The following is a 21,512-nucleotide window of genomic DNA, read 5'->3' as shown; positions in this document are numbered from 1 at the left end:
TTAATAAAGTAGCAGCAGCAGGATATGCTTGCCTAATACGTCTTAATGAAGTCTCCAAAGGGCATATGTCACTTCCTTATTTCATAAAAGGGGTGATGTCTCAGCATAAATAGTGCTATTTATGATGCATAAATGCAGTACAATGCACCTTATCAGATCGTATAGATATATTGAGAGTTCCTGTGGAACATTGCTATCTATACGATCTGATAAGGTGCATTGTACTGCATTTATGCTTCATAAATAGCACTATTTATGCAGAGACATCACCCCTTTTATGAAATAAGGAAGTGACATATGCCCTTTGGAGACTTCATTAAGACGTATTAGGCAAGCATATCCTACTGCTGCTACTTTATTAATCTTGGAGGTTTTTCCAAGTATTGTTGGCAATTTACCCCTGATGAACCCCCGACCACTTAGTTAGGAGGGGGGGAAACGCGTCGGGATAAGCTTAGGGTACCGGCCTACTTGGTGGACCCAGGAGCTTGATCCTAACCGCTGTTTATACAGTATTTCGACTGGAACATAGGATTCAGTCCAGTTCAGGAACCAACAAAATTAATTGTTATATGTTTGTCCTGATTTGTACACCATTCACCTGGTTTGGCGGTGGGCATAGGCCAGGGAAGAGTAGGGACAGCCAGGGATAGCCACCCGGAGTGGGGGGTGTTCAGTACATTATAACACTCTCCGCAGGTAGGAAGGGTAAGTGGAGGATCTACTCAGTCCTTCCTAGACTGTTGAGAACTCATCTAACTATCTATATATTAGTATATTCCTGCACGCTTTCTCTGCCTTCCATCTGGCCCTTCACGAGCACATTGTCTTTTGTCCTCTATGTTGACTAGACACTTGGTGTCCTATTGTTTTTAATATTTAATATCAATAAAGACTAATGTTTTAGAGGTTTGTCTTAGGTGGTTTTATGAATCTTACCTTGACAGTTTATTTTGGGTGTGGTTTACTTTCTGTACTGCGCAATAGGCTCATCGCATACACACAGCTTTCCGTGTTTGGCTTATCAGCCATCCTGTCATCTGTGATTGGTTGCAGTCAGACTGGATCCCAGCCTGTGACAGTGTCTGCCTGCAGTTATTGCTCATTGCAGCTCAGTGATTGTCTTCTCTCGCAGCCGGCAGGCATTTCTATGGCTGCACGCTATGAGATGTAGCAGAACTGGAAGCGACATGGGACCTCATGTGGATTACGCCAGACCTGGGGGGGGGTGTTTGGGGTTAAAGTGGTGGAAGAGAATGTGTTTTTGTATTTTATTCCAAATAAAGGATTTTTTGTTTGTACTTATTTACTTTCATGTACAGGTTAGTGATGCAGGTATCTCAGACGCCTGTGCCATGAGTAACCTAGGGTTTAGTAGCAGCTGTGCGCTGCTCATTACCCAGAGTGCCACCGCACCAGGGCAACTTGAAGAGCCAGTAAAGCATCGGGATTGTCACATCTAAAGGATGCGTCAATACACGGCGGCTGCGGGCTTAGAATACCAGCCCCCAGCTGGCTTTATCTTGGCTGGGTATCAAAAATTGGGGGAGATAGGGGCCCGCATGTCATAATTTTTTTTTTTTTCCTTCAATTTTAAATAGAAAAAAAAAAAAAAGCGCCGGATGCTGTTTCTCATAGGCCGGAATCACACTTGCGAGGGACTTGCACGAGTCTTGCGTCGCATCACCCGACACAGCCGCACACTCTCCTAACAGCAGGTAGGCCATTGTGTTTCTATGTACCTGCACGCTGAAGTTTGTAGAGCGTCAGGCCATGCCAGATGATATCATGCCAAACTCTCACGAGTCTCACATCGCATCACCTGAGACAGCCGCACTCTCTTCTGACAGAAGCAGGTCGGCAGCATGTGTTTCTATGTACCTGCACGCTCATGTAAGGAGAGTGTGAAGCTGCCAGGGGATGTGATGAGTTCCTTGCACATGTGACTCTGGGCTTATTTTGATACACAGCACTGATAAAGCCCGACAGCTGGGTGCTGCAGCCGTGGGATTTATCTGTGCTGGTAACAGAATACAGGGACCCTGCGCCAATTGTTTCATTTATTAAATTATTTTTATACCACAATACTGCCCCGCAGACACTTGCACTACTTTCCCTGCCCAATGCTCATCCTGGCGCCTGTAATTGGTTGCAGTCAGTTGACACTCAGCCACTCAAGGTGGGGGCACATCTAACTGCAACCAATTATACGTGCCGGTGGGCGGGCAAAGCAGTTAATATTCAGTTGTCTTCTTCGGAAGGGAAAGCGTGACCCGGAAACAGCTTGCCGACATGACACAGCCTTGATGAGTACAATGTGTGCGCTCCTACCCCCTATCCCATACACAAACGTTTTTAATCTCTGGATTCTTGTCCCCATAGACTTACATGGGTACCGGATTCCGGAGAGGATCAGGGTTTTTGTTTTTTGTTTTTTTTTTAAATTTAGCAGGGACCTGCCGGTTCCCTTTTTTTGCGGGTTTGAGCAGTTCTATTTACTGTGTGTGGCATCGGTAAGGCTGCATACCTAATATAGATCGTGAAATTAGTTTAGTTGTGCTAATTTTCACTATAACCCCTGGACTTCTTGGCATTCCAAAAACAAGAACAGCCATTCTGATGGTTTAGGCAGAATTAAAAAGAGTACTGATGGCCATTGTTAACACAACTAAAGCAGCTCGTCTGTAGTCCTGGTGCTCCAGTGTGAGAGCAGTTTTACATAAAAATTCTCAACCAACTTTTATTTTTTAAATTGTGATGTATTGCAACAGGACAGATGGTGACTGGTACATCCATGACCCAATCTGTTGGTTTTTTTTTTCCCCCCATGGGACAATGGGGTCGTTTCAGAAACTGCAGCTTCATGAAGTTGGGGGCTAGGTTCACATTATTACATTGATCTTAAGTGAGTACTACTTCGTACCTCCTTTGGAATATCCTTAGAAAACCTGTATTCTGATGGAAGCAGTCACTGCAGTTCACTGGTTCTGACCTGCACAAAAAAGCACGACTTGGTGTGCTACTTCTGTCATTCTGACATCTGCTCACCTATTCTACATGATTATGCTGGGTGGAAATAAAATGCAACGTTAGTGTGTTTATTTTTAGCAAAGTCTATATAATAAAGCACAAACCCATATTGCAGGCTTTTACCTGATTCACCTTTCATGAGATTCAATCCTTTTAGAGAGTGGGAACTGAAAACACCAGTCTGGAGCCCTTTATAGGGGAACTATGCATATAACTTGATTTACACAATCGGGAGCTATATATACAGTTCATATCTTTTCTGTACACCTTTTTCTTGGTGTTACAAATAGTTGTTCATTGTAGAACTCTAGAATCTATTAAATGTATTAGAAGGCACTTAACACTGTGCACAGATTTATTAAGGCCTTCATTTTTAAGCCATTGCACTGGGGCTGATTTTTATTCAGACATGTCCTAGCTAATATAAACTGACACTTTTTGGAACTATTGGCAAGAAATTCATTCCTGACTTTCATTCTCCAGGCCTGCCCACATGGAGATCCAAACTGGGTGGCCGTGGTGACCTACATTTTCCTGGAAAACCCTCTTGTGCCATTTCTTTGTGGTTGGTCTCAGTTTAAAAAGACAATAAAGATGCTTAGGTCATTCTTGTGTTGAACATCTTGGTGCATGAAATTAGGAAATACTGCACCGTAATTGCCACAATATTTTCTGTCCATAATTGTCTGGCAGATATTATTATTTTTAATTATTATTATTCCGTCTACAAATTGGGATAGGATCTTGGAGATGGGAATACCCCTTGAATTCACCGGCTTCTAAATGCCTACTTTACTGCTGTAGTCAGATTAAATGTGACTGGCCAGAGCCTTCACTGAAGCAAGCCTTTCTCTCTAACCTTTAAAAACGGCAAAGTACTGCACAGTGTGGTTTCGGTTGTACAATAACTTTTACATTTATTTTTAAAAGAAATCTGTTATCACCAATACTGCTATTTAATGCAGCGATTAGGTTAATCTCCAGGCCAATGGCCATTGTACAGAGTGTGACACCCCTGTGAAAATGAATTTAATTTCTCTTGGGAGACACTGGCTTTCAGTCACAGGTATGACCTGAGCAATTAGTCAACACACTCACCACTGTGGGCGGTAGCTGTCAACACACCTTGGCATTTTGCTTGACTGTTGCTCTGTACTGATAAACTGCAGAGCCGCCAATCTGCCTTTTAGTAATTACTGCCACCATTCTGGTGTGAGCGCTGAGTGGAATTGACATACCTGTATGACTGAAAGCCGACGGCTTCCTGTATCTGGAATTTAATAACTTTGAGCTATTAATGCCAGTTAATATTTCTACACTTCTGTGCTGTGTAATATCTTCAATGCTTAATTAGGCTGCATACTTCAGCTAGCGGGACATGTGGACTCAGGTCATGTGACATTGATGACATCCCAATTTCTTCTGCACATCTATGTTGCTGTCTGATTGGTCAGCGTCATACAGGAGCCAGCATTACATGCCACCAGTAGTAAACTGCCTTGCTGCTTACCTCAATTAGGCATATATGGCCGAAAATTATGCATGACAGCGTACACTGTGGCTCAAACTGCATCATTCTAGTCAAGGAGCCGGAATCCAGTTTCGTGGGACTTTAAACCTTTAGCCCCAATAGTGCCACTAAATGTTGGGTGGAACATGATGTGAACATAGCTTTATTCAGCTCGCTTTGAAAGATTTTTAGGACTTGTATACTGGTTACTTATCCATAGTCAACAATATCTAGTAAAGGAAGGGCAGAGGTTTTCTGCTCTGGCTGGATGTAAATCTACAAAAGCAAGAGCACAGCACCTCACTCTTTTTTTTAGTGGCTGTACTTCTGTATTAGAAACCCATTTTTTATATATGTATATGTTAAAGTTTGGGGTCACCCAGACAATTTTGTCTTTTCCATGAAAAATCATACTTTTATTTATCAAGTGAGTTGCATAATGAAAAGAAAATATAGTCCAGACATTGACTAGGTTAGAAATAATAATTTTTACTTGAAATAATAATTTTCTCCTTCACACTTTGCTTTGGTCACAGAATGCTCCTTTGCAGCAATTACAGCTTTGCAGACCTTTGGCATTCTAGCTGTTAATTTGCGGAGGTAATCTGGAGATATTTCAGCCCCTGCTTCCTCCCTCCCACAGGTTGGATTGGCTTGATGGGCACTTTTTGCATATCATATGGTCAGCTGCTCCCACAACAGCTCAATAGGGTTGAGAGCTGGTGACTGGGTTGGCTTCTCCATTACAGATAGAATTGGAGCTGCCTGCTTCTTCCCTAAATAGTTCATGCATAATTTGGAGGTGTGCTTTGGGTCATTGTCATGTTGTAGAATGAAATTGGCTCCAATCAAGCGCTGTCCACAGGGTATGGTATGGTATTGCAAAATGGAGTAATAGCCTTCTTTATTCAAAATCCCTTTTACCTTGCACTTTTCCCTTGATGCACTTTTCAGCTGACTCCTTCGTCTAACTAGTGTATACGCTTTCATTCTCCTGCTATGAAAGCTTTTAGTGTGCAGCCTTTTTCCAAGGAGATGAGCCACCTAAGGCTACTTTCACACATCAGGTTTTTCCCATCAGGCACAATCCGGAAAAAACGGTTAAAACGGATCCAGTACTGCATCTGTTTTATCCCCATTGATTTGTATTGTCGCCGGATTGTGCCCGATGACCTTGCGTTGCATCCGGCTTTTTCCGGATGCGGCTTAATGAATGCGGTGGCCGCATGGAACGTTTCATGCAACGGTTTTTTGTCTCATAAAAAAAAAAAAGCACAGCGCCGGGTGCGGCGCTGTGCAGCATGGTGCATAATGAAAGTCTATGCACGCCAAATCCGGTGGCATGCATCAAACGCCGGAAGCATGTATCGGATTTGGTTTTTACTTCTGAGCATGCCCAGAAGTGATTCTCTGGCCTAAGAAAATCGGTGCGAGTGGAGTGCGATAAAACATCGCATTCCACTTGGACCAATTCTAGCCTGTGGGTCAGCACACATAAGCGATTATTTTCTCAGTCCTAATCGGACCAAGAAAACAATCGCAGCATGCTGCGACTGTAATGCAAGACACTTTTCTCTCGCACCCTTTCAAGTGAATGGGGCGAGAGAAAAATCGCACTGCACTCACGGTACACCGGTGTACCGCATGGGCAGAGCGAGAATCGCAATAGCCAGCTACGGAGGAGAGAGGGAGATAAATCCCACCTTCCCCTCCTACGTGCCAGCCCGCCCCTCCTGAGAGCCGGCCCGCCCCCCCGCAGCTGTGGTCCGCTCGCACGGTCGGACCGCAGACGTAGGGATACTAGCATCACACTCTGCTCCTGCTGTGCTGCCAGCACGAGCCGAGTGTCATGCGAGCATCGCAGTAGTGCCCTGTGTGGCCCCAGCCTCTCACACACACACACTCACTGACTCACTCACTCTTACCCACTCACCGATCACGGGCGCGGCGCTGCACGGCTGTCACACTGCTGGCGGCTTCTCCTGATTTGAAAATGCCGACCGCCCATTATTCAATCTCGTATTCCCTGCTTTCCCCGCCCACCGGAGCCTATGATTGGTTGCTGTCTCACTGCAACCAATCACAGCCGCCAGTGGGCGGGTCTATATCTTGCAGTAAAATAAATAAAAAAAAAAAAAAACTGCGTGCGGGTTCCCCCCCCAATTTTGATACCAGCCAGGGTAAAGCCGCACGGCTGAAGGCTGGTATTCTCAGGATGGGGAGCTCCACGTTATGAGGAGCCCCCCAGCCTAACAATATCAGCCAGCAGCCTCCCGGAATTGCCGCATGCATTAGATGCGACAGTTCCGGGACTCTACCCGGCTCATCCCGAATTGCCCTGGTGTGGTGGCAATCGGGGTAATAAGGGGTTAATCATGGGAGACGTCTGAGACACCCCCAATGATTAACCTGTAAGTGAAAGTAAATAAACACACATACACCCAAAAAAATACTTTATTTTGAATAAAGGACAAAAAAAACACCCTCTTTCACCATTTTATTAAAATCCCCAAATACCCCTCCTGGTCCGACGTAATCCACAGAGGTCCCGTGACGCTTTCAGCTCTGCTACATGAAGCTGACAGGAGCGGCCGTGGAACACCGCCATTCTCTATCAGCTCCACGCAGCAACTGAGGGAGTCGCGCTGTCAGCGGTGACGTCACGGAGGTAGTGTCGGGGTGTACGGTGATTATGATGATGCGTGCGGGAGTGCCAGTGTATGTGCGGGAGTGCCGGGATGTGTGTGGTGATGCGTGCGGGAGTGCCGGTGTATGTGCAGTGATAGTGCATGCGGGAGTGTCAGGGGGTGTGCGGGGATGATGCGCGCGGGAGTGCCGGGGTGTGTGCGAGAATGATGTGTGCGGGAGTGCCGGGGTGTGTGCGAGGATGATGCGTGCGGCAGTGCCGGGGTGATCGGGGATGATGCGTGCGGGAGTGCTGGGGTATGTGCGGGGATGATGCGTGTGGGAGTGCTGGGGTATGTGCGGGGATGATGCGTGCGGGAGTGCCAGGGTGTGTGCGGGGATGATGCGTGCGGGAGTGACGGGGTGTGTGCGGTGATGGTGCGTGCGGCAGTGCCGGGGTGATCGGGGATGATGCGTGCGGCAGTGCCGGGGTGATCGGGGATGATGCGTGCGGGAGTGCTGGGGTATGTGCGGGGATGATCCGTGTGGGAGTGCTGGGGTATGTGCGGGGATGATGCGTGCGGGAGTGTCGGGGGGTGTGCGGGGATGATACGTGCGGGAGTGCCGTGGTGTGTGCGGGGATGATGCATGTGGCAGTGACGGGGTGTGTGCGGTGATGGTGCGTGCGGCAGTGTCGGGGTGATCGGGGATGGTGCGTGCGGCAGTGCCGGGGTGATCGGGGATGATGCGTGCGGGAGTGCTGGGGTATGTGCGGGGATGATGCATGCGGGAGTGACGGGGTGTGTGCGGTGATGGTGCGTGCGGCAGTGCCGGGGTGATCGGGGATGGTGCGTGCGGCAGTGCCGGGGTGATCGGGGATGGTGCGTGCGGCAGTGCCGGGGTGATCGGGGATGATGCGTGCGGCAGTGCCGGGGTGATCGGGGATGATGCGTGCGGGAGTGCTAGGGTATGTGCGGGGATGATGCGTGCGGGAGTGCCTGCGTGTGCGGTGATGATGGGGTCTCTCCCTCTCTCTCAGCTTTAAAAAAAAAAAAAACTGATCCGTTTTTTTACCGGATCCGTCGCATCCGTTTTTACACACTGACACGGATCCGTTGCTTCAGGCACAAACCGGATTGTGCCTGATTGCAAAAAACGATGTGTGAAAGTAGCCTAAGGCAGTAGTTAGAACTTAATTCCTCTCATTGAATCTGAGATCCTAGTCGGCTATATCCAGCCCATTTATTTACAGCAGTCAAATGGTCACCTTCCTCCTGCCACCTTCTCACCAAGCAGCTATCCGTTTTTTATAATTACAATTTCCCAGCATTCAGTTTCCAGAGCAGTTCTCCTAATCAGGACTCACTTTCCTGATCTGTGTGCTTGTTAAAATTCATGGTTATCGCTATGTATACTTCAGAACAATAACAACAGGAGGAGACTGAAAAGGTCACCCCCTAGCAACCCGAAAGTGAAAAAGCATCTGGTCAGGGACCAGACTCGGGCCTCACTTCTGGCATTAGACAAACCCATAGGTTGGGCCTCCAGTTGCCACAGTATTTCGCTCTTTGCTGCCAGCATACTGAAGGTCTGACCTGACCATAGACAACACATTGAGTTTGTATAAAGAGTAAAGTCAGGCTAGAAGGGCATCCTTTAATGCACCACGCCAGGAAGCGGGGGGGTTATTTTTTTTAAATTCACCTCTGGAGTGATATATTTGATAATGCATGTTCCTTGACCCTAGTAGTACACTTACCATCTGCCGTCTTTTACTCCTTTCCTGAGCTGCTCCATTCCCTCTCAGCCATCTAGTGACCCCCCCCCCCCCCCCCCACCACCACATTCCGACTGACTAGAAATCGGAGGTAACTTTTACAGGCTCTCAATGTAAGTCTGACTGCGTTTTTTTGGCTCTTATCGATTTTATTTCAAGTGACCAACAGCTCACCCAGCAAACACTGAAGCAATCCATCCAGTTAGAAACAGCAAAACACAAGTGGCCCTGAGAATTGAAGGTAGCTAGTAAGAATATAAAGGGCAGGGAGCATGTATTAGTGATACCACCCCAAAGGTAGAAAAAAACCCAAAAAAAAACGAAAATAGTCTTTTAAATGGCAACTGATCTACTAGCGATTAGTCAGAACTTGTGCCTGTTCTAAGTAGTGTACTTGCTAATGGGGTGCCCCTGCAGTACTGAGCGGAGGTAGCTAACAAAATACTGTAACTGTTGCAATACTTCTTAGCCTGAGATATTGTAGATGACAGTTCAATATGCCCACTGGACATCTTTAATTTAGGAAGGTTGGCATAGAGTATGTCTAATCCAGAGTGCCTTAGATGCAAAGCAAATGCATTTGTTGAAGATATATAGCTGACAGTATTTTTAGTTCATCTATTTTTCATCCTCTTGATATTTCTGCAGGGCATGAAATAATAGCTTGACACTTACTGAGGTTTTACCACTGTGATTTGTGAAAGTTTTGCAAAAGTTTTGTTGTATGAACTGAAAGTCTACTTCTGTAGAAGCCTGGATATATGAAGTTGCACACTAGTATTTAATTCTTTTTATTACATTTTATTCTCCATTTCCACTTTGCTTTTAGGCTTTTGTTAATTTAGAAATGAAAACGTTAGTTTGTTCACCTAGAGGAGACGGGCTGACCAAAAAAGTCTGATTTGCTTCTAAAGTTTACTGTATTTTGTTAATCCCTGGAATTGAGGAGTTATCCACTGATTTAAATATTCATAATTTTAATGTGTACATTGAAGTGTATTTGGAAATATTATTGTTTTTTTTTAAAAAAAAGCAGTCAAGTAAGTTGAGGATGGATATATATATATATATATATATATATATGTATATATATATGTATATGTATATGTATATATATATATATATATATATATATATATATGTATGTATGTATGTATATGTGTATATGTATATGTATATGTATATATATGGACCCGGCTCAACCGTGTAAGTGGTGCTCAGAAGTAAAAAATAGTCAATATAGTAAAGATAGCTTATCTTAAGTTATAAGTTAAAGTTATAGTAAAGTTATCTTTACTATATTCAGTTGAGGACATGACTTGACAGTTATAAAAATATTACATTTCTTTACCTTACGAAACTGTTTATTCAGGGTTTTGTTTTTTTTTTTCATTCTCACCTATACTGCAAGTCCCAACCTTAATAATTTCACAGCATTGGACCAATGTGAACAGGATTCATAGTTCTGATATATAGTTCTGGCACCGATTTTCTTGCCATGTGGCTTGTTCCTTATGCTGGAACACTTCCCTCAACATGTTTGATAGGTGATGTGGTATGCTGTAGGTCATGAGCCATTCCTTCCTGCTGTTTACTGCACTCATTTGGCTATAAGTTAATGTTTCTTTATCTCGCCCAAGGATCTTGTTCCAGAACTACGAAGGCTTATTTCGATGTTTTCTAGCAGATTCCTTCTGTTGAAAGAAACCTGTCACATACTGAACGCGGCTTACCTGCAGGTATAGCGTTAAGTGGCAAATAAATGACATTTAAATCCTGTGTAGCTGCCTTACTGGATCAGCGGTTATAAAAGAAAATGTTTTGTTCTTAATCTGCAGCCGCTTGGGTCCCGTCATCGCGGTACCGTAGTTCAGAGAGCAGTAAATTGCCGGTCACGACAGTGCAGCCATAATCGGTCCCCTGCACTTGACATCCTGCTCAAACCTTTGTGCAGAGCAGGCTGCCAATCAGTGCAGGGGAAAGGATTAATGCTGCTCTGTATAGACTAGAGCGATGACCTGCAATCTCGTGCTGTTGTCTTCTGGTCCCCTCCTTACTTTTTGGTGTTGCTGAGCTAGTGCTTTCCTTTTTTTTAAAAAGTATGATTTTTTTTTTGTCACTTCTAAAGCTTCTGCAATCTGATAAATTGGGATAATCTTAGTGAATCTGTCCCTAAAAATGACTCGCCCGCCCCAGGGCCTTGGGTGACTTGGTGTCAGGCCGGGGTAGTAAGCGGTGGCGGGGCCCGACTCCGTGACCTTGGCGGAGTCAATGTGGCAGATGAGGGAGGTGATGATGGGAGTTGTAGTTTATTGAAAGTCATGACGCCACTTGTGGAATTGTGCGGCTATGGAGCCGCAGCTGCTGGAAGGGACCCCCGGGGCTGATGTTGTGGCAGCTGAGGTGTTTCTTGCTCCCCACGGGTGGAGCGGGTACCCCGGGGCAACCTTTGGAAAAGTCTATGGTGTTTGTTGATAAGGTGCAGGACAAAGCAGACGACACAGGGCTTGCAGTCAAGATGTTTACTCACTGTTAGTTTCAACACTGCAGCTGACCGGTTACCCGCGGTATGCCAGGATCCGCCATCATGGGCCTCTGCTGATCCCGAATAGTTCAAAGGTCCGTACCGGTGCACCCCTTGATATGTCCTGTCTGGCTGTCTCACTAGCGCTGAACTTCACTAGGCTGTCCTGCGCCTCCACCATCGAGCCTGTCCAAAGGGTGGCTGACCTAAGTCTTCTAATGCTTCCCCTTGCAGGTGGTCTGTGGCAGGCTGTGGCCTCGGGTGCCTGCAGAAATCTCCCGGGCCGTCTGATTCGCTAAAAGTAATGTCTGTCTTCTTTTAGCCTAGGGACCGTCCCTGTGTTGCAGCCGGATCCCTCCACCCGGTGTTCTAGTGGAACAGGTCCACGGGACATTCGTACTTCTGTGGCACCCTGGAATCCCTTCGATCGGTGTCACCTGGGCCTAGCAAAACCCCAGGATCTCCACCAGGAACCTCCTTTTTACTAAAGTCTTTCTGTCCGCTGTCCTTTCCTGACAGCCCACCTCCACACTTGAACTTGAACTAACTAGTTCCTCTCACTACCTCCCTGACTCCTCCCACACCCCCTCGTAGGCCAGCGAATGGGACTTAAGGCCCCATAACCAGGTATACTGGTCGCTACTCTCAGTATTAATGGAGTGCCTGCCTTAAACCCTGACCCGGTGTGTGTTCTAACAATTGGTGTGTGCAGGTTTTGCCTGTGACCCGGTATATGACCCCCTTCTTACCCGGGATGGGATACCACACCTCTGGATGGGGTGCAGTACCTCTGTGGCGACGGAACCCTCAGGGGCGCCACAAAAACAAACATGCACCTACAATAATAATCTGCAGGTAAGTGCAGCCTAGAAAGCCACATTTGTCAGCCTCAGTGCACATTATGCTGAGCACTCTGTCAAGATACAGGGAGTCATTACACTGTCATTGTGTAGTGTTGTGAGCGCTGACTGTTAACAGCCCAATGGCTGAAAGTAGGCGGCTGCAAGGAGCCTGTAACGCCATGTTCTCCTTTTCTCCTTGAAGACTCCCTTCCAGATGTAGTCATGTTTCAAACTGTATTTGCCGTATATACATATACAGAGATCTATCTCTCTCAATATTTTCTAAACCCTTCTGACCTCATACCCATTCATCCAGCCCACTCTCCCACACTCCCTCTAACAGGAGCTCTATGGCTCTCTCATCCATACCTGAGCACCTCCTCCCTATCCTCTGAAATCTACTGAAGACTGTGCATCTTTCTTCAAACAGAAGTTTGACAACATCAGGCCCACAATCCTCACATACCCTCCTCATAACTACTTGGCCCTCTTCCTCCAAATCCAGTTTCTCCACCATGATGGATCATCTTTCCTCTCTACTCTCAAGATCCCATCTCACCACATGTGTGCTTGACCTGTCCCACCTCATCCCCAACCTCACCAGTCTTCATCCCAACCATCTTTTCATCAAAGATAGGAGGAAAAACCGAGCACAACTTTCAGCTAGTAATTACTATGCTTCTTCACCTATCACAATGGGCAGTCTATACACTCCTTAGTATGGATCTGCAACTGGTGGTGCAGCTTCAAAGAACAAGCACATAACGATCATAGCAAAAACAGTAGAATGGAAGGCACTCACCAGTTTTTCTTGCAGAAAGTCTTGTTTATTCTTTACAAAAAAGACGGCATATTAAGGAGGAGGGGGAGAGAGAGACACGGACCACACACACTGCTGTTTCGCACCAGCAGCCGGCACTTTGACTTGTCATCCTTTTAAACACTCCTCTATCACACCCATCCTCAAAAAGCCCTCCTTTGACCCTTCCTCTGTTTTGAACGATCACCCCATATCGCTTCTCCCCTATGCCTCAAAACTACAGAAACATGTCCATCTTGAACTGTCCTCCCACCTCTCTTCCTGCTTCCTTTGACCGGCTGCAATCTCTCTTCCTACCACATCATTCCACTGAAATTGTCCCAGTCACCAATGACCTACTAACGCCAAAGCCAAGTGACACTACTGTCGTCCTCCTGAATCTGTTCTCTGCCTTCGACGCAGTAGACCATGCCATTTTACTACAGATTCGCTCATTTCTGGACTTTCTTGGAACTCCTCATGCCTAACCGACCGAACTTTCAGCGTCTCCCATCTCACACCACTTCCTCATCTCGCACCCTATCTGTCGGTGTCCGCTAAAGTTCAGTTCTTGGACAGCTGTTCTCAATCTACACCTTCGGCCTGGGACAGCTCACTTTCACGGCTTTCAGTATCGCCTCTGCACTGATGGTATGCAGATCTACCTCTCTGGACTGGATATCACCGCCTTACTAAGTAGATTCCCACAAGATCTATTTAATCCTTTCTCTGTTTGATTTCTAAAACTGAACGTGGACAAAACAATTCATTATTTTTCCTCCTCCTCACTCAACCCCCCCCCACTCCCACAACTGACCTATCCATCAAAGTCAATGGCTGCTCACTTTCCCCAGTCCACCGTGCTTGCTGTCTGGGAGTAACTCTAGACTCTGCTCTCATTCAAGCCACACATTTGTCCTCTTCACCTCCTGCCTGCAACTCAAAAATATTTCCCAAATTTGTACATTCCTTTCCCAAGGACCTGCAAAAACCCCTAGTGCATGCCCTCATCTCCAGTCTTGACTATTGCAACCTCCTGCTCTCTGGCCTCCCTTCTAACAGTCTTGTACATCTACAATCTATTCTAAACTATGCTGCCCTTGTAATCCACCTGTCTTCTGCAATCCTTTCACTAACTTACTGTTACTCAACTGCAGTTCAAAACCCTCACAATGACCTACAAAGCCATCCACAACCTGTCTCCTCCTCCTTAAACCTGTGACCTAATCTCCTGGTACTTAATCGCACGTAACCTTTGATCCTCGCAAGATCTCCTTCTCTACTCCCCTCGCATCTCCTCTTTTTTTCTCCCCACAATCGCACTCAAGATATCTCCCGTGCATCCCCCATACTCTGGAATGCTCTGCCCCAACACATCAGACGCTCTCTTAACTTGACAAGCTTCAATAGGAACCTTAAGACCTACCTCTTCCGACAAGCCTACAACCTACCGTAACCCTCAGTCTGCTATAGCACAGCATGAATATATATATATATATTTTTTTTCCCCACAAGTTTAAAGTTCCTTAAAGGAGCTATTTCATATTCCTAGTTCCCATGTCTGCAGAAGTCCAATTTGTGAAAAGCTAACATTATTTGAGTCTAACTTTTTAAGCCTAACACAATTTCTAAATAAAATATCAAAATCCATAGAATTGTCAATTTTTCTCTAGTTGCCTTCCACAACAGCACATTAGGATGTTGACTCAATGCCCTAGTTTGGCTTAAGAAGCACACCACTTAAATAGTTCCACCTTCTTTTCTTCAGTTTTCCATATTTTTATTTTTTTTTCTTATAGTACCTGGCAGCTGTGGTTGATTGGGCTGCCTTCAAAATTTTTAAACCTGTTCTTGTCCCCCTTGTATTCTGGACTCTTGTAATCTCTCATGTGCCTTCTGGTAGTGCAGGCTGGTTTCCTGGCTGTGGACCTCCCTGAGCTCCTCTGCTTTACACCTCCCCATCCACACTTCTGCAAGGTCCTTTTGTATTTCTCTGGTGTGGGACAGTGTTCCACATAGTGATCACGGTGGAATGCCCCTCTTGGTTCCAGAACACAGGAGATGGTGTCTCTGTTCTGTCACCACCAGTGATTGTACTGGTTCACCTTACTGTTGGACCTTTTGGATTATTGAGTACTTGCATCTGGAAAATGGATGACACAGGGCTAATTTTTTGGTCATATGTCTATTTGACTGTGACTGAAGACAGTCTTAAAACAATATCTGAGACAGAGGGTGCATGGAATATCAGGAATGTGACCAAACATACATAAATCTTGAGTGCTGGTATTTTCTTTTGGTTTCATGAGCAGTAAAGACTTGCATCCAGGGAAATGGAATCTAAATGTCAAAATCTTTCAAATGACTACTAAAAAGTGGGACTATTTGACGTGGATCTAGTTTAAAGTCTGTCAAAATGCAAAAGTAGATCAATACTACTCCGAGAACTGAAACAAAGCCTTTCCTCAGATTCCCCTCTTGCCAGACTTTACTGCAACCTCCCAAGTATTCCTGAGAATAACATGCTGAGTCACACCCCTAATACATCCAACTGAACTGTTGTCTTTCATAGACCTAGTCAAGCTATCCTGAAATGTATAATCACATCTGCGTGGAAGGTTGGTGAACTTCAGGCCCTTTTGAATTGGAGAACCCTATTGAATCTATGGGAGGATCAAATTGTTTTCTATCTAGACCATCATTCTTGCCTTTTAATTTAATTTCTAGGAACCTTCCACATTGGCACAGGTATATCTCGCTCTTCTGTTTCCTCTTATTTTTTTTTTTTTTTTTAGTGTTAAATAATTTGAGCATTCATGGCGGCTTGATCATTTGGAAAAACACTGAGGATGGGAAGTGGGTGAGGTAGGGCTAATTAGCCTATGACTTATGTTCCTAATCAGGGCAAGAAGTAAACTGCCATGATGTGCGGTTTTAAAGGGTTCCTAGAAATAGCATTATCGGCATGCTATTTTTTATTTTTTTTTTATTAACTGCACACTCCCTCCCTCCTCCTCTCCTCCCTCATCCCAATTCCTTAAATAAAAAAATACAATGCATTTCTAAAGCATTGTCAATTTTAAAACCTTTTCACATCACTCCACTGCTGGAAGTAACAGGTCTAAGAAAACATTTTTTTTATTCTTTTTTTTTGCAAAGGTCAATATTTTTTTTTTTTTTAATCACTATGGTATAAAAAAGGTTTATCATAATAATCATACTGACCTTGAGAATTACATTGGCAGTTTATATTTACAGCACAATGAATGCTCTAGCAACCCAAAAAAATTAGACCATTGCAGTCTTTTCAACCACTTAGAATAGTGTTCCAAATTTCAGCACATATCATAATGTGAACGGTGATCTATTAAAAACTACAATTTGCACTGCAAAAAAGCTTCGTGTCTGTGCCAACGGGATAAAAAAATGATGGCTCTTAGGAGATGAGTAGGATGAGAATTGAACATGCAGAGACAAAAATTGCTTGGAAAAACGGTACGTATTGAGAAATTATCGGGAATCTTACACTTTTTTTTTTTTTTTTAATTTGGATCACCGAAAGTAGTAGTGGTTATGAGAAACCGGAGCTGTTCAGCGTTGGGTTCATTCTTACGTTCAGGAATTTTGGTTTGTCTGCTCTGTTTTGGATATGACCTCCATTTCGGTCTCTGAAATAGATCCGGTGCATAAGTGATGAAAATCACGTTTTGGAAAGTTCGGGTTCTGATATAACGCGAACTTGCGTCCGAAAACCGAACTTGGACTTTACAGTTATTTGTTGGGGCGGGGGGGCTGTAAAATAAAGAACACAGTTAATAATAAACATTGTCATTATACTTACAGGTCCCGTGATGCGTCCTGCAGCCTCTGTCTCCCGCTGCTTCTCCTTCCGATCATCGCTGTGCCCTCCCGGTAACCAGCACTGATGATAGGACCTTCCGTGATGTCATAGCATGTGACCAGTCACGTGTGTATTATCTCATTGGCTACAGACTGGTCACATGCTAGGTCCTGTCTTTGCATCTCTCCGGTACGCGGTGCTCGTTTGAGCATCTCCGTGTACCGGCAAGATGCTCTGGCACATGGTCAGCTTCCCGTCCCTGCATGTCCGCGCTCTTTACAGAGTCAGTCCACATGCAGGGACTGGCTGCCAAAGCCGGTGAATAGCGGTGCTGGGAATCAGGTGATCGGAGATCACCGTTGCTATAGTAATCCGCCTGTCAGGTTACTATTGCAACGATTGCAGCGGTGACGTCACCGCTTACCAACCCGCAGCCTCTGCTCACTCACTTTGTGATTTGACTGCATGGGGAGCAGCAGTGTTCTTCCTCCCACGCAGTGCTGTCTGACGTTGCAGAGCTGCATGGGTTGAAGGAGAAAGACAGAAGACCCAGGATCGTGGAGGGGTGAGAGGGAGTAATAAACATGGAGTCTCTAAGTGTGTCTGTGTATTTATTTTTTATTAAAGTGTTTTTTCTTTGTGGTCGTGGTTTTTTTTTTTTTTTTTTTTTTTTTAAACCCTTTATTGTAGATCCTAAATGGCCGGGTCAAACTTGCCTGACATTAAAAATCTCTGGCTTAGTACTAGCTAGTAAAACAAATCTAGTATAAACCCCTTATTACCCAGCAAGCCACCCGGCATCAGGGCCGCTGGAGGAGTTGGATACAGCGCCAGCAGATGGCGCTTCTATGAAAGCGCCATTTTCTGGGGCGGCTGCGGACTGCAATTCGCAGCGGAGGAGCCCAGAAAGATTGGGCCAACCCGTACTGCGGATTCCAATCCCCAGCTGCTTAGTTGTACCTGGCTGGACACACACACGGAGTGAAGCCCATGTCGTGGTTTTTTTTTTTGTTTTGCTTTTTTTTTAAATTTCATGAAATTAAGAAAAATTAAAGGGCTTCCCTATACTTAGTTTCCAGCCGGGTACAAATGGGCAGCTGGGGGTTGGGGGCAGCCCGCACCTACCTGCTCTACCTGGCTAGCATACAAAAATATGGTGAAGCCCACTTTTTTTTTTTTTTTTGCAAAAATTTAAGTTTTTCCCTGCATTTTCCATTGCCAGTGAAGGGAACGCCAAGCAGTTGGGGTTAGCAGCCAGTAGTTACTTGGATTACCCTTAGCTAGCAATACAAAAAATGCAGCGGGAGCCCACTTTTTTTTTTTTTTTGTGAATTTATTTAAATAACTAAAAAATAATTAAAAAAAAATGGGCTTCCCTGTAATTTGATTGCCTGACATCACAGTACTGTATAGATAAATTAATAAAAAAAATTAAGTAGCGCTCTGCGGTATTTTTGATTCTCAGTGCAGATAAAGCAGACCGCTACGGGTAGCCATCCCCATCTGTCTGGCGTTACCTTGGCTGGCACTCAAAATACAGGGAAGCAAATTTTTTTTTTCTTTTTTATAATTTTAAAAATGTAAAAAAGAGAGAATGCGTGGGCTCCCGCTGTATTTTGATCGCCAGTCAGGTAAAGCCAGACAGCTGGGGGCTGGGATTCTCGGCAGCCCGCAGCCTTCCCTGGGACTGGTGCATTGCTTCTTAGCGCCATTTCTAGGCGCTTTACCCGGCTCGTCCAGCGGCTGTGATGGCAGTGGCTCGCTGGGTAATAAAGGGTTTAATACCAGCTTTGTATTCTTAGATGGTACTAAGCACGGAATTCATGGTGTCACACCAAATTAGACATGGCTACCATGAATTTCTAGGAAACTAAAAAAAAAATAAAAACAGAATTTTTTTTTTTTATTAGAAATAAAACAAACATTTAGACTCCACTTGTTTTATAAAAAAAATCCTTAGTCCAACGTAATCCACAGCGAGAGCAATGTCAGCTTCATCACTGCGTACAGTCTATACACAGTGTGAAGCAAAGCGCAATGTCAACTCTACTTCATCTTGTGCACAGACACATTCTATACACAGTGAGAAGCACAGAGAGGCCTGTCAGCTGCATTGTTCTTGTCAGAGCGATGCAGCAGGCTAACAGTGACTGGATGATTACACTTGCATCTCGCAGTGCATCACCCCACTCTCCCGACAGCAGCGCCTCAGCTGTAGAAATACATGCAGCTGACCCACTACCGTCGAAAGATTGTGCACTGTGATGCGATGACACTCTCATCACGGCGCGCCAGGACCTGTGATGACATCATATTCATGTGACCAGTCTGTAGCCAATTAGGTAATACAACATTCACACGTGACTGGTCACATGGGTATGACGTCACGGCAGGTCCTTTTAGCCAGAGGTGCTTACCGGGGGGGGGGGGACGGCAATGATCGGACGGACGTGTTAGCAGAAGCGTCGGGACAGTCTGCAGGACGTCGCGGGACCTGTAAGTATAATCATACTGTGGTGTGTTTTTGTTTTTTTTTTTTTTTTTCTCCTAACAGCCCCTGGACCCGAACGGTTACACGAACTGTAAGACTAACGTCCCAGAAAGCGGGTTTGCCCATTCCTATTTATAACCTATCAGGTCCCGTTTTAGATATGTAATAGATTCTGATGTGGTTTGTATGGGTTTTCTTTGTGAGGTTTTTTTTTTATTTTTATTTTTTTTTGTATGTGTAACCCATTCTATCCCTACAATATCATTGTGACAGCTGTTGGTAGAAACCTAGCTGTTGTGACAAAGCTAGCCTTTCTATTTAGTACTCTTCAGGGTAGCTGTTCACATTCAATGATCAGCCAGTTCTGAAATCTCTGGACAAAGCCTAGGTTTATCTAATGAGAATGGACAACTTTTAGGTGCCATGGATGAAACTGACCGTACCATATTCACTGTTATGACAATTAAATATTTTTACAGCCCTAACCATTGTGCAGGGTGTAAACTGTCAGCCACACCTGCTGGTGATGCCACCTAAATAGCACATTGGGCAGCACTGTATAGCATATTATAGTTCACATAAATTGCTCTTGCTGCTATGTATTTATAGTGTGTGTGTGTGTGTGTGTGTGTGTGTGTGTGTGTGTGTGTGTGTGTTGTATGTATGTATATTTCAAAAAGTGTAATTTGTGTATATACTATAAAAAGTGCGTGCATGCTCAGCTGATCAACACATGGATTTCTTATGTGCAAAGCCAGATAAAATTATACTATGGATCACTGTGAAGACTGTCTATGTGCGGATGTTGCGTATTTGCATGCAGTTACACTGCGATCTGTACCGCAGCGTAACTGCACGCGTCCTGCGTCCCCTGCATAATCTATGGAGATTGTGCAGGGGCCGTGCGCACGTGGCGTATTAGAGTGCAGTGCTTTGGCTACTGCCAGAAGCGTGCGTTCTAAGAAGTGACATGTCACTTCTTCCGTGCGCTTTGCCGGCAGCCCCTGCACTGTCTATGGGAGGAGCTGCAGTCAGAGCGCATGGAATCTGCTTTTTTTTTTTTTTTTCACTTCGGACATTTTCTGCAGCGATTTGAAGCGCACGTGTACTCTTCAGATCGCTGCAGAAAATTCTGCAGTGACTGTACGCAACGTGCGCACATTGCCTTAGATTTGCAAACTGTTAAATTTTGGTATTTCTTCTGTTTAGTTTATTGATAAAGTTCTTAATAGCTATGTAGTTTTTTTACACAACCCTCCAGCGAATGTAAGCATTTGAGCAGGTATATCTTGTAAGATTCATATGTTTTAACATCCTTGTAAGCCTGAGAATAAGGGGAAGTAAAGAGTTATCAAGCAGAGCAGAAGTTCAGATGCTTAAGTTGCATGTGGATGACATCAGCTGCTTCCAGGCAAGCCATTGTGTGAGCAGTTTGGCACAGCTATCAGGATTCAGAATACACGCATGCTTTTGGCAGAAAATGCTCACCCCCTCCTCCTCTTTCCTTTCTTTTTTTTTTCCCCTCTTCTCTACTTTGAACTTTTTTTTTTTTTTTTTTTCGGAACTTAGGCATTTGGATATTAACATGTGGGTGGTCCTAAAACAGATATATATAAAATAAATTGTAACAGAAAAATGGGTAAAACGCTAAAAAAAAAAAATTAAGTCAGCAAGAATGTGTGGGAAATGATTACATCAGTCAGTGGAGAACTACCATTGGTCTGCAAAATGTGGTTTGATTCACTACCTAAAAGATTGACTGTGTAACCCTTTGAGAGGAGCTCTGGAAGAGTTGCCTGCCTTTCCCCAGGAACAGTGCCATGTAAGACTGGCTACGTGACAGGTACAGTACAGTAATCCGTTGACACTGTGTGTTCTTCCCCGAGTGTGCAGCTTTTAGTCTGCAAGAGAGGCTTGGAAGGGAGAAAGGAAAATAAAAGTATTTCAAGAGGCAATCTAGACTTAAAAATGCCATCTTGTTCTCCTGACTGCTGCCTTTTACACGCAGTAGAGGTAAGAGTCTTCATATTTAAATAATTTTCTAATGGGTATCCTCATTAGTTTTTCACTGTT

The 21,512-nt window shown here is 44.8% G+C and overlaps 1 protein-coding gene across 4 annotated transcripts in view; it reads left to right on the top strand.

Moving 5' to 3' along the window:
• Window positions 1-21,512, top strand: part of GRB10 (growth factor receptor bound protein 10) — a 148,746-nt gene that overhangs the window by 38,347 nt on the left and 88,887 nt on the right. Inside the window, exon 1 of one of the 4 annotated variants that reach the window (XM_075315045.1) lies at window positions 21,357-21,452. The exons of the other annotated variants lie outside the window; for them this stretch is intronic. Coding sequence (XP_075171160.1) covers window positions 21,408-21,452 — 45 coding nt within the window. The 5' untranslated portion in view covers window positions 21,357-21,407. Of the gene's footprint in view, window positions 1-21,356; window positions 21,453-21,512 lie in introns of those variants that run through there. 4 annotated transcript variants of the gene reach the window in all.

Source organism: Anomaloglossus baeobatrachus, chromosome 6 (assembly GCF_048569485.1).
Source record: "Anomaloglossus baeobatrachus isolate aAnoBae1 chromosome 6, aAnoBae1.hap1, whole genome shotgun sequence".
NCBI lineage: Eukaryota > Metazoa > Chordata > Amphibia > Anura > Aromobatidae > Anomaloglossus > Anomaloglossus baeobatrachus.
The sequence above is the reverse complement of the archived record's forward strand: the minus strand, read 5'-3'. Positions and strand labels throughout refer to the sequence as shown.